Here is a 14,083-nt window from a genome sequence, read left to right as displayed (position 1 = left end):
GTGAGAAGATTAATATCGGTCATATCTGATTGTTCAGTAATGAAGCTGGAGCCAGCAGCCAGTTAGCTTACCATCCTTTTACGCCACTGTGGTGTTAAATTTGCTCAAGTTTCACAACTTTTACACCTTTTATAATACACTGAAAGAGTGTATCTGCAATTTTCCTTAACATTAAAATAAGACACACCCTAAAACACAATGACATTTTGCCCCTTTGCTTCTGAAGTAGAAGCATTTTGCTCATTACCATATCAGGCCAAATGTGGACAATTTCATGTTATATTGAGATACTTCCAGCACATCCACTGAGTGTTTTCAGTGTCAGTCAGAGAGCTACAGCATGTCGTCTTTTAAAAAATCCTCAGTTTCACACCAATATTAACTAATTCATCAGGAAAAAATCAGACATGAGCAGTTTGTTTACACTCACAGGAGCTTCAGCACAGCTGAATTGTGTCCAGTGTATCAGTTTTGAACTCACAGTTACTGCTGCAGCGATGCATTTGGTAGAAATTTGCACATATCCGTTTTGTCCACTAATTCAAGGCCATTATTAACATTATAAAAAAAAATAAAAAATTTGTTGGCAGTAGACACATTGGACCGTGTCAATATTTTTCATGCTTGTATGAGAAAAACTCATCTAAATACACGACAAATTATTTTTAATTCTGCTAAGCTTTGCCAGCGAGGCTCGCGACCTTAGCAGGTTAAAATGGGTTACAAGCCAGAATAGCATCAAGAAGCCTGAGCTAGTGTCGGTAAAGTGTTAAGAGCGCTTATTAGCCTGTAAGTGCACATTTCCATCTCGCCTTTGCCGCTCATTAATCCCTGTGATATTTTGTGATCCTTGAAAAAAAAACACATCTGTTGCTCATATTCATGACATTCTGCTCCAGTCAGTTAAGGTGCGCTAAAGCTGATTATCTTGAAAGGGAAAATCTGTTTTAATGCCATGACAGAAATGGCAGTATACTGAGCTTTTGGCTAATGATGACAAAAATCAGCCACGTTAATGAGACAAACTTAGCTCGTTACAGCCCCAACAACAGAGTGACAAGCTTGATTTTTCACGATTCAAAGGGAGTATGTACTCCAAAAAGTGTTTGTGTGCTTCCACTGTGATCTTGGCGGGGAAATGGAGCTACTGTGAAATTAATGTGAAATTAATGTGCATGTTGTTGCTCCTCAAATTCAGCTGCCTGCCAAGCCCGTCAGTAAATAGGTCCATTTCCTTCTCTGTTTGAGAACACTAATTTTGTAGCTTTCTTTTATGCTTCCTTTCTGAAATTACAGCCTCAATTTTCAAGAGGAAGTGACGGAATGTTTAACGTGTCAGCATCCTCTGTTGATTCAAATGTCAGCTCATGTCAAGTGTTCAGCCGAACACCTCATACTCACCTTCATGCACTTTAATAGATCAAACATAAAGCTTTTCATATTACTAGTTGCAGTTGAAGGGCTGAGTACCACCTATCCACTATTCACATGGTAATGGCATGATAATTGCTTTCATTCTTTCGGTTTTGATTGGTTTATCTTTCAGGAAATCAAAGAGAAAATGGCCACAGTTAATGCATGACTCACTTGTTTTGAGGTAAACCTTTTTGAGAAGATGTTGCACTGGTACAATGTACAGGAGGTGCTTTGAATAATTCAGGACAGCAACAACTAACCCTAACTCACCCACATTTTTACTGACGTAATGTAATTTTTAAGAGTTGTGAGCTACTGTCAGATTATAGTAGAAATGTCACTGCTGACTAGTTTTAGGAGGACTCTGGTATAGTATAGCATACAAACCAGCCTACTGTACCGTGGATGGAGACACATCGGTACCTGATGGGTAGCACTTGTGTTCTGGTGAATAAAGTGCTGCATGTTCAAAAAACCTCATGCTCTCATCATGCTTATATTTTTCAAACATCAAAATCAACAGCACAAACTCATTCTTGTCACATTTGCGAGCTGGCACAGGCTTTGAAACGACTAATTCAGACAAATGGCAGGTTTCCACAAAAGCTTCCACAACCATTCCAGTAACTTTTTAGTGAATAATCACATCAAATCCCTTTTTTCAAAAGAGTGGGCACAGATTATCAGAAATATTGGCAATTAGTTATTTCTATGTACACACAAATCTTGGTCGGTACAGCACGTGATTGTAATCCCCTGTATAGCTCCCCATTTCTCATGCTTCAGTATTCTGAACCCAAAAAAATGACTGCCCCTCACTACATTATGTTATCTTTAGACAAATAGCAAGCTCAGTTGGAAATGAATTCATATCAGTGTTGTCAAGTCTCATTAAAATCATAAGTGCACGGAGACCATTGATTTGATGTCATTTTGCTCTGCTCCGTCGCAGGCATCGCTCTGGAGAAGGTGTTTGACTACAGTGAATATTGGGAAGTAGCCAGAGGCCTGTATGCTCCATTTGACTGCACGGCCACCATGAAATCTGGCAACGCTGACGTCTACGAGAACGAGATACCCGGAGGACAGTACACCAACCTTCACTTCCAGGTAGAGTGAGCTATTCTGGTCGTTTTTTTATTGTGTTTTGTGTAAGTGATTGATTTTGATGCTGAGTAAGCCTAAATGCATTTCACAAAGCTCTTCGGCACATTTTTAGCACCTTGGGATGGAGTACTAGAGGTGGTTGGTGTTTCTGAAAGGATATGAACAACAGCTCAGTGTAACATTACATTTATATTCACTATTGCTGCATGCACCACCACCTCAGTGCACCCATAAAGTGTTTGTGCTCTTACTGTGATTTACAGTTTAACTTATTGACTGTTGATATAGAACATGAGGATAAAAACTGGAATGTAAAGTACTGTCTAAGTTTAAAAAAGATCTAATATTCTGGAGGAAAATAGGCTTATTTTCTCTTACTTCCGACAGAAGTATATAAGACATTGTCTTTTTAAAAAAATGCACTTTTGAAAGTTTGTTTGTGTGTTCAAAGCTACTGAAGATGAAAGTAATGTGACTAAAATGAAATCGAGGAGGTGCAGTGCATCAGAGGCAATGTTTTAATAGAAAATCATGATAAAATGTTGCAACTTATTTTGGTGTTTGTTAATGCATCACGGTACATTAAGTACAAACACAAGTCTACAGTGTCGGCACTGTGAGTAGTCACACTCTGAGAGGTGTCACAGACTATTTAAAAGTGACTGAATCCACAGCGCTGTGCACCCACTGGAAAAAGAAATATGTGTGCACATCCCGTAGCCCAGTTTTACCCTGTTTATATCAGCGACTGTTGAACAAATGCATGTGCACCAAATGACAGTTTACAGTGGTATATTGTACTGGCCTTTGCTAGAGGAGTGTCTGTGCTATAAATTTAAAAGCATAGTGTGACTTCACAAATTATAGCCCTAAATCACAGGTTGAAACTGAATGACCCAGAATGCCTTGACTTTTCTCCTTAAGTGGAGTAATAAAAAGATTATTTTTACTCGCCTCATTCATACGGTTATTTGTTTCACTGTGGCTTGTTGCAGGCTCACAGCATGGGACTGGGAAATAAGTTCAAGGAGGTGAAGAAGGCCTATACCGAAGCCAACAAACTACTAGGAGACCTCATTAAGGTGAGACATGAAGATGAAACACCAGCAGTGTATCCATGCTGCACATTTGCTGCTTGCATAGTATAACATTAGTCTGTTTTGGTAGGTGCCACAGACTGTAGCACAGAGATATATCTGGCATGTATTTGAAATTCCTCCATTAGCATCTCTCACACTGACTGTTTCTGCCAAGCTGCCCTCTCTCCTTGCTTGGCTGAGCCAAACAATCCCAGATTAAGGTTTGGTACATCCACTTTTCTGTGCTGTCTGGATCCACTTTCAGCTCCACAGCCTGTTTGACCTTCCATGGCATCCTCAGCTTCTCTGGGTGCTTTTCTTACTCTACCCACACTGTTTTACAGTTGTGCCCTTTCCTTAGACACGTTACTCTGAGCTGGCAAATTCTACCTGTTCTATATTCTTTTTTCACCCTGTTATTTACCTGGGAGTTTTAACTTTTTATTTCAGCAAGATAGTTTTGTCCAGCACTGATACTGAGTTCTGTTCTTTGTATTGCCCTGCTCTATGCAAAATGTGGGTAGAAACTCCAGTGAACTAGTTCTGGGTTGACTTCCTGAAGGGCACATTAATCGCGGTCGTGGAGAGGGAGCTCTATTGCCAATTCCGCAGTCAACAATTTCATTCTCAGCCTAAATTCACCTCCATCCTGCTTTTTTGTTTTTCATTATCTTTCATTAATTCCTTTGTTTTTCTCCCTTCATTATTTACCATCACAGCTGAGTAATAGATTCATCCCTCTTTCACCGCGTTCACACTTACTCTGTAATTATTTTGTTCTCTAGTTTGCATTCCCTTTCTTTATCAAGCCGCCCTCTTGCTTTTCTTTTTTCACCTTTCTCTTTTTCTCATTCCATTGCTGCTTCACACACATTTATTCCCCAGCCATCTTTCTTATTTTGCTCTCTCTGGATTGAGATTGTCCATTACTCTCTATCTCCCCCTTCTCTCTCTATCTCTTTTTCTTTTTATTCTTTTTGTGTCTCTTTCTCAATTTTCCTTCTTGGGTCCCTTCTCCCTTATTTTCTTTCCCCCCTCTCAGTTTTCCTCATCAATTCCTCCCACCATACTCTATCAATTCAATTAAGACTCGGTGGGCTTCACTGCACAAGCCAGTGTTGGCTTAATGTGCCTACGGGTCCTGCGATGCTCTCTGTTGTATCCTGTTAGCTTGACAATGGCTGCGTCTCTCACACAGTTGGCTTGTCGTTAAGGGAGATAGAGTGTGTTGTCAGATATAGATATAAAGTAGACACACCACACTCTGCGCTGACACTAAGCAGAGCAACCATGGTATATACACTGACTATGCCATTCCACGCATGCATGCATCCATCCATCCACAGCACTGCAAAAGCTTCATCTGTGAAGCTCAGAGCTGTGGTTGAAGGATTGTGTTGTCAGAGGACTTCATTTCCAGACCACTCGTATGAGAAATGTCTAAAAAATTAATGGTATTAATGGATGTGTCCGTACGCTGCCCCTCCCAACCATGAAAAAGACAACTCCAATTATGTCAGATTTTTTATTTTTGTTTTTTAATGTTTAATCATCATCAAAACATTTGCATAAAAGTGATTTGATTAACATGATCACTTACTTTTATAAGCATATTAATTCTCAGTAGTCCTTTTTAGGGAGCCATGTCCTGAATTAAGGAATCAAGATATTTGCACAGGATGTCTGTGAAATGGCAAAAAAAATTAAGAGTCAGAAACAGACTTATAGGCTCATTGGAATCCACTTACTTCCAAACAACATGGAAAGCAATTCAGGAGACTGTGCGACTAGTCAAAATTGATATCCTAAAATGCTCATCAGCCTGTTTTATAGACCAATATTAAGTCCAGTGTAATCATAACATCAAGCACACAGTGTAGATTCACCTAATCCATGGACATAATTCATAATTATAAAGGACCTCCGCTCAGCAGAATGAAGGGGTGTAAAAAGAGTCGTAGTCTCTTGAGTTTTCCTCAGTATTAATGCTGATTTGATTAGTCTGTTGTGAATGTTTGAGGTCAGAAAAACTGTCCTCTGTGTCCTCTTATTCATCATACAGCCATGACGTTTGCATGTACAGTAACCAGGTAGTATGATTAGTGACAGTGGATGTTTGCCACACTGCTCACTACAGTAAAGAAAGTTTACACCGACAGACTTAGCAAGCTGTTTTTTAAGCCCTAAATTTAACACAATTATCATAATTAGCATATGGAATTATTATTATATAGTCTAAGTATTGCAATGTGTTATGAGGCTTATGCCCCCCCCCCAGCATCAGTGATCTCTATTTAAAATGGATAAGTTTGGTTAATACAGTCAGTGGAGGAGGGAATGCTAAATTAATAACAGAAAACATTTAAAAGTCTGTCTGGTAAAGGAATCCTATAAAACGGAGACAGAACAACAGCTGATGCAGCTGAGCAGTGAGCTGCAGACAGACGGGGATCCTTTCTCGTCTTCATACAAATGTTCTGTAACATGCCGTCATGTATTCTGCATCCCTCGACTGATGCTCGCCTGCCAGTCCTTTCCCCCTCATCGGTCTCCCAGTCACGTAGTGGTGCTCCTGCACAGACCACAGTGTTGTAATATCACCAGAACGCTTTGACGCCAAAGCTGACAAACTCTTTGCCAAAAGATAATGGTAATAATTAATCTCTTCTAGTTCCGGAGCTACTTAGTATTTTTGCTTGAGGGTATATTTGCAGTAGAACAGTCGGACAAAACATACATGAATGGATGGATGCCTACAGGCACTGTCTTTATCCCAAATGTACAATAAAGCTTTTTGTTGTGTGTATGTTTCCATTTTACACAAAGTATTTGCACAACATACCATAAATAACAGTAAAGAGTGTTTGATTGCTTCTTATTACATTATCAAGTCAACAAACATTTTCATCTTTTCTGCAAATGGAAAGCATGAGAGTTTTACAAATGGATCAGTTAAGCAGGTGGAAAAAAACTGCTCAGACGATACATAAATATTTATTTGTAGTGCTGCAAGGAATGATTATCTTCATTGTCAGATTACTTTCCTCATATTCGTTAGGTTTATAAAATGTCAGTAAATATTGAAATATGTCCATCACAAGTTCCAGAAGCCCATGATGATATCTTTAAAGGCATAGTTCGACATTTTGGGAAATGTGCTTATTTGCTTTCCTGCTGAGAGTAAGATGAGACGATTGATACTTCTCTTTTATGCGTCTGAAGTCTTGTCGTTGCCATTAGGTTGCCTGGCAACCAGCAAAGACTCCACAAAGTCAGAAGTCAGCCAAGAAATAGTCAGGCACATAACTGCCCGTCAACCAAAACTACAACATACGACCTCAATTTCAAAGAAGTTGGGCCATTGTCTAAAACATCAATAAGACACAATCCAGTGACTTGCAAAACTGTTTCAACCTGTATTCAATTGATTATAGTACAAAGACAAGATATTTGATGTTCAAGCTGATTAACTTAACTTTATCTTTATCTTGATCTACATAGACACGGAATTTGATGCCTGCTACTGGCTCTAAAAAAGTTGGGACAGGTGCATATTTATCTCTGTGTGACATCACCTTTTCTTTTAACAACATTGGGAACTGAGGACACAAATTTCAAACAATGAAGTTCTTAAGGTTTATGTTTTCCCCATTCTTGCTTGTTATACAACTTAAGTTGCTCAACAGCCCAGGGTCTCCATTGTTGTATTTTGCGCTTCATAATGTGCCACACATTGTCAATGGGAGACTGCAGGCAGGCTAGTCTAGTACCTGCACTTGTTTACTGTGAAGCCAAGCTGTTGTAACACGTGACGGATGTTGCTTGGCATTGTCTTGCTGGAATAAGCAACCCGTTCTCATTCCGAATTCCTGAAATACCGCTGCTTGTTCAGTGTTTTCTGCGTCAGACACCGACGAGGAAAGCCACACTTTTGTGCCAGTATAATACAACGCTTGGCAGCACCAGTTTGAAATGCTGCCGGAAAACAATGCAATGTAAGGAGCTCGAAAGTTCCTCTAGGGCAGACTGGAGAGGAGATGGATAGGTCAAACAAACAACAGACTTTCACCCAGGAGCCCCGCTGTTTGCTTCCTGTATTAGTGTTTAGCCGAACCATGTTTTTTTCTAAACGTAACCACGTGTTTTTCTTTTCGCCCTAAAACTATCTACTAATAAAGGTAAAGATGTGGTGTTTACTGACGTTTATTTTGAAAAAGACTGAATGCATCTAATGAGCAGAAAGTGTACACTTCCTGCGAAAGCGGAAGTGTAAGACACTATGCATGCAATCGGCATAAATCAACATGGTATCCAAGAATGTCAGCAACAGACTCACCCAGGATACCTAGCACATCAAATGTAATTTAGTTAGTGTAGTGTGCTTAATGTACTTTTGGACAAAGACGGGTTAACTGTTATCCTCCCATGCCTCCAGTCTTAATGCTAAGCTAACCAGCTGCTGGCTGCAGCTTTATGTTGCACATCTTTGAGAAGCTTTTTGCTTAAAAGAAAATTTATTCCAGTTAATTTTCTGTTGGCTAATAGAACCCATTTCTTTTAATTTCATCATAATAAAATAAACTAACCTTTAGTTTCGTTATTAAAAAATCCTAAAACTGTCATCAACTTGCATACAGCTGGAGCTGTAGTTTTCCAACTTTCTAATGTCTCTTCCCCCTTTATTCCTCTGCATTTAACTTGCACTCCTTTTTTCTGTTTTCCTCCCTGTTCCTTTCTTGCTCAGCTTCATCTGTCGCAACATGAGCGTGTCAATATAAGGAGGACAAGTTGTATTTGTGTGTGTGTAAGTCCTGTCTTCCCCTTTCCCTAACTTACTCTGTCACTTTCCTTTTGCAATTACAGGCACGTATTCACTCACCTCCACACTCCTAAAACACACACATACACACTCAGTGTCTCTTACTTGGAGGTGGAGCACCTCCTTGTATTGCCTGTGGGGCTGCAGATGTCTATTGCTCTTGTCTGTTTGCCTCTGTCTCTCCTCCCCATCGCTTCATCTGTCCATTCCTTTCTCCCTCACCCTCTCTTAGTCTTCCTGTCGCTCTCTTCATCATCCTGTCTGCTGTCTCTCCCTGCTCTACCTCTCTGCTTTCATTTCTTCTCACCTCCTCCTTCATGGCTCCCTCCCACCTCCCCTCATTTCAATTAGACTTCCTTCATGTATCCCTAATCTTTCTATCGTTTCTCCGCTCCTCCCCCTCTCTGAGTCTCTCGTTATCACTCCTCTCTCCTGTCTCCTCCTCTCCTGACAGGTACCATTCTTCACTCTGCTCCTGGCTTTGCTGGCTAGCATTATAGAGTGTGTGTATGTGTGTTTATTGTATTTGCCTTCCCTTCACACACACACACACACACACACACACACACACACACACACACACACACACCCGCACAGATGCACACACACTGTTCTGGATGATATAATCCTTTGCCCATTAGGGGAGTTCAGGTTTGGATAGAGTTGCATTTCAAAACAAATTCAAGCAAAGTACACAGACGGATGACACACACAGACACACACAAAATCACTTCCATTCCTTCACACACATACACACACTCCGCTGTACCAGCTTTCTACTGCCAGGAGTGTGGAGTCATGCAGGACCACTTACTGAGAGCTGTACATTAGTGAAAGTGAGAAAGATGGACAGAAGGCAGAGGAAGAGTAGTGTGAGAGAGCCAAGGAACATGGAGGTAGTAGGAATAGAAAAAGCCAGTCAAAGTGGAGAGATGGAGGTGGACGAAGGTGGAACAGGTCTTGTGTGTCAAGTATGATAATATGAGCCTGCGTGAGGAAGTACATAAGGTTACAGATGAGTTTAAGTGGTGGTGAGAGAGACATGGAAGGATCAGAGCGCTGAGTGCTGCTGCATGCAGAGAAACTGAGCGATATTACTGGATATAAAAAAGGTTTTTAGATGCATCTGTCTAGTAATTCATATGTAAATTATGTCATATTAAATATAGTAAAGCAGAGCTGGAGTGAGAAATTTTGATAATATGCTGAGTATCTTAAAGTCTTCTTTGAAAATGACATGCCCATTAATTTATTTGAGAAATAGATAATGACACTGGTTGGTTTGATTTGATCAGTCAGACATCCAAAAGTGGCTTGGGAATTTCTACAAGACTGTAAAGTATCTGCCTAGTATATATGAGTGGAAATGATTTTACACTGCAGCTATACAGCACTTGTTGTGGTAAAACTAGGAGGATGGTATCAAATCTCAGTTTTTAGCCACGCTAACAGTGTGACACAAGGGATGGCAGTGTTGGTTTGTTGGTCCACTTTGGTCCAGGCTAACAGATCTCGACACCTACAGTATAGATTAAATGGATGAACTTCAGTGCAGATATCCATGATGCCCAAGCATTATGTTCTCGGGTTGTCTGGAAATACATACCTACATGTGTCCATCTATCTGTCCCATTCTCAAGTACGCCTTTAGGGAATTTCTTTAAATTTGGCACAACAAACTGATTAGATTTTGGTAGTCAAAGGTCACAGTGACCTCACAAAACACCTTTTTGGCCATAACTCAAGAACTCATAGGTTAGTCATGACAAAATTTCACACAAATGTCTTCAAAAATATGATGATAAAGTGATGGCATTTTATATCCAAAAGGTCAAAACTTTACTATGACATCGTAATATTCTACATTAGTCAATGTCACATCTCAGAACCAGGAGGGAAGACGTTTGGTCAGATACTGAAATGGTGACTCTAATCTTTGGTGTCCACCTTGAACCTGTGCTAAGTGTATAGATCTTCTGTACTGCTGGGTTGAAGATGTGTGTGAAGTATACACATTTTAGAATATGAAGCTTCTTTGTCAAAGCATTGTCATCTGTCATTGCTACATATGAGTCTGGACAGACATGGATGTAAACTTTAACTGCAATATTACTGTTTCACGGAGGCATACAAGCACAAGGCAACAATTCTAGTTTAATCTTCTGCCACCAAAATTTTAATTTTATTCAAATATCTCTACATCTACAAGATGGTTCGGCACAAACCTTTGGTACATAAGTTCTTATTACCCAGAGGATCAATCCTTTGGGGTTCACCTGACTTCTCGTCTTGTGCAAACATCAGGACAAAATTTCAAGTTGTCAAGCTAATGACATTCCTATTGGCCTCAGCTGTACTTTGTTTTATTTCACATGTTGACCTCTCTGCTAGGGCGGCACAATATGAGGAAAACATGCATGCCATAACGTTAAATATCGCAATAACAATACTAATAATACAGTACTTGAAATAAACAGATATTAAAGTGCACTCAGTTCTACCTTTCTGCTGCTCTCAGTATACTATTAAAATAGCACAAATTGCTTGTTGAATTAATTAAAAAAAAAAAGGAAATTATGTTCAGCATTCTTTTATTGAACAAATTGAACATTGAACTGAACCCAAAAGACATCAGTAAAAAAAGAATGAGTCACTATTTAAAGGGTAGTTTTCTACTTGTACTCTATTTCAGCTGACTTAAAAAATCTGAGTGCATTGTCACAGCCTTTTGCAATGTGTTTATCACGCTAGTTGACATTCTGATGAAGGTTAAAAAGACACTATACTGTGCAGCCCTACTCCCTGCTTACGTCATCTTCACAAAAAATACACACTGTAAAACATAGAAAAATTCCTCTAATAATGGTTGTTTTTGACACCACCCTGTAGCCAGTTACTGTATGCACTTCATCATGACCTCTAAAGAACAAAAACTATTTTTTAAACTCAACTAAAAATTTGGATTCTTCAAAATGAGCATTATAGCCCCACAAAGATGCTGGCATGGCTGTGAACTAGTTGTCTGCAACTTGCCTTTTCTAGTGGATTGGGTTTTGTTCAGGGGTTCAAGAAGCAGATTACTTGCATTAGTCCAGGTGTTGAAAACACAGCAAATGAAGTTGTTTTTGTCTGGCTCCAAAATTAACAAGTATTGCATAGAACATTTCAAAAGCTAACTTCCCCTTCAATATGTAATGACATGGTTGACAGTGTGATCTGTATAAGACAGAGGTTTTAACTTCTGACATAATGACACCATCCCATTAGTTAGACTGAGAGCGATCAGCAGTGAGGAGTGAAGAGTCTGAGCTGAGCTACACACAGGAACAGAGAAAATCAGATTTTTCTAACCCCGGTTCTAACCAGGGTGTCATTTACCACACTCCTCATCTAAAAATATAGGAAAGCTCACACATCATATAAAGCTCACACATTGTTGGAAACAAAATTTCTTTTTCCTATGTGTGAGGCAGCCAGCGAGAGCTGGAGATGGGTTATTCATCAACAGAGATTGATAATGAGAGTAACACTCTTGACTGTGGATCATGGAAAAAAAGGAGTATTTGGCAGAGAGATGTGAAAAGAGGGATGGATGCAGGATGGAGGTGATTCATGAAAGAGTAAAAACTCAACATCTTGGCTGTTACTGTGAAGACAGAGGATAGTAGTTAAGCGAGTTAGAGAGGGATGGCGTAAGAAGGATGGTTCATGAAGACAGATAATAAAGAGAAGAGTAACAATTTTTAACTTTGCAGTGGAAAAAAATGAGAAAAATGGACTCTGGAGACAGAGAGACAGAGGAAACAATAGAGAATGGGAGACACGCTAAAGGTAGATGGGGAATGCACAGTCACGCTGCTTTCTTGCGTTTCCGATAGATTTTGAGGAACTCGGCAGTGAGCTTTTGTTCCGCAGCTATACCAAGTTAATGGCCTCTCCAGGGATTCCAACAGCCCATTCAAATCTCTTAAGCTTTTCTGTAAATAGTCATTCTGTTAAAGCAATGTATCATTATCGCCTCTATTCACAAACCCAATCAAACTGAGCTTTAGGTGTTGCAGCAGGGACCTGCTGAAGGGAAGTGCGCACTTGTTTCAATCAGCGGGAAGCATTTCTTTCTTGTATCTCGCTGGGAAAGGGCTGATTTGCTTGTGAGGTTCCTTTGAACATTTGTGAAGTGGTTGTGGACTTTAACAGGCATCTTGGGCTGTTTTTAAAGATGTAGCTTTTCACTATGTGATTAATTGCAGTGACAGTTTTCAAATAGCTTGTGCCGTAACAATCAGAATACAAGTCCTTGTTCTGTTTGTTGAGTGTCAAAATAAAGTTTCACAGTGGAAGGAGCTATTTCAGGTGCCATAGACAATATGGGATGACACTTTGACAGCTTATATAGTAATAACATAGGGTGAGATGCTAACTACAACTTCCATAATTCATTTAGGCAAGAAAAATTAATTAATCAAGGTTTGAATTTCTGTAACAGTACGTGGAAGCTACAGTTTGTGATGCTGAGAAAAGTGAAACACGATCTACACCTAAAACCCATTCAGTTTTAACTTCTGGATCAGTTTTGCATGAATGCAGTCAGTGGTGGAAAAATTATTCAAGGCTGTTACTTGAGTAAAAGAAGCAATACCTCAGGGTAAAATTATTCCAGTATAAGTAAAAGTCTTGCATCCAAAATCTTACTTATGTAGACGTACAAAAATATTAACAGCAAAATGTATTTAAAGTATCAAAAGTTAAAGTACTCATTAGGCAGCTGACCCTGTCAGTGTGACATAATACCATAGGGTTATAGTAGGTATGCATTTTTAAGTGACATTTTATACTGTTTATACTGTTTTTTAATCTGTTACAAGTCATATATTATGAACTGAGCATATCTCTTGTAGATCAAGTCTCTCAAGAGACATCTGCTGAATATCTTGGTGCAGAGATTACAGTACAAACCTCTGCAGAAACTGTGCACAAAACTCATGTAACTGGGGGCGCCCCGGTGGTCAAAGGCTCAAGACACTGGCCATGAACCATCAACCAACCAACCATTGCGTCCAGCCAGGGACCTTTTGTTGCATGTCAATCTCCATCTCTCTCTCTCTTCCTTATTTGTTTTGGCTGCTAAATATATTAGATGTAATATTCTGTATGATTTAGGACCCGAATGTTGTTTGATATGCATATGTGTCCTGAAAGATATACTATGCGGAATATTCCTGAAGAAAACAATGTCTAGCCTCATTCAAAAGTAACCGTCTCAATCATCACTTATTAACTACTCTCAGTGTGCTGCAGTGTAGTTTTCTGCAGAGGCTCAGCCTGTATTTTCTTATTTCTCAAATTTCTGTGTTCAGGATGTTGATGGGTGTGTACCCCCGCAGTGCTCAGGTGAGCTAGGGACTTGATTAAAATGTAGCAATAAGGGGGCGATCTCAAGCTCAACTGGTGTGTGCGCCTCATGTGGGCTGAGTTCTTGCAGTGGCACAGGTTTGATTCCAACCTGTGGACCTTTGTTATTCTAGAGATGTCTTATAATAAAAGGCAAAACAGACACAGCACAGAAAAAATGCAAATAGCGAGGTGAAACGCCCAACGAGAGTGAATCTGTGGTTGACTTGTACTTTCACTTTTGCTGGCGAGCGTGTCTACAAACAGTAAC

The 14,083-nt window shown here is 39.7% G+C and overlaps 1 protein-coding gene across 1 annotated transcript in view; it reads left to right on the top strand.

Moving 5' to 3' along the window:
* Nucleotides 1-14,083, top strand: part of pcxb (pyruvate carboxylase b) — a 359,457-nt gene that overhangs the window by 310,111 nt on the left and 35,263 nt on the right. Inside the window, exons 20-21 of the mRNA XM_033609134.2 lie at nucleotides 2,369-2,526; nucleotides 3,519-3,605. Of these exons, the coding sequence (XP_033465025.1) occupies nucleotides 2,369-2,526; nucleotides 3,519-3,605 (245 nt within the window). The remainder of the gene's footprint in view (nucleotides 1-2,368; nucleotides 2,527-3,518; nucleotides 3,606-14,083) is intronic.

Source organism: Epinephelus lanceolatus, chromosome 22, assembly GCF_041903045.1.
Source record: "Epinephelus lanceolatus isolate andai-2023 chromosome 22, ASM4190304v1, whole genome shotgun sequence".
NCBI classification, from domain to species: domain Eukaryota; kingdom Metazoa; phylum Chordata; class Actinopteri; order Perciformes; family Serranidae; genus Epinephelus; species Epinephelus lanceolatus.
This window is presented reverse-complemented; position numbering and strand designations above follow the sequence as displayed.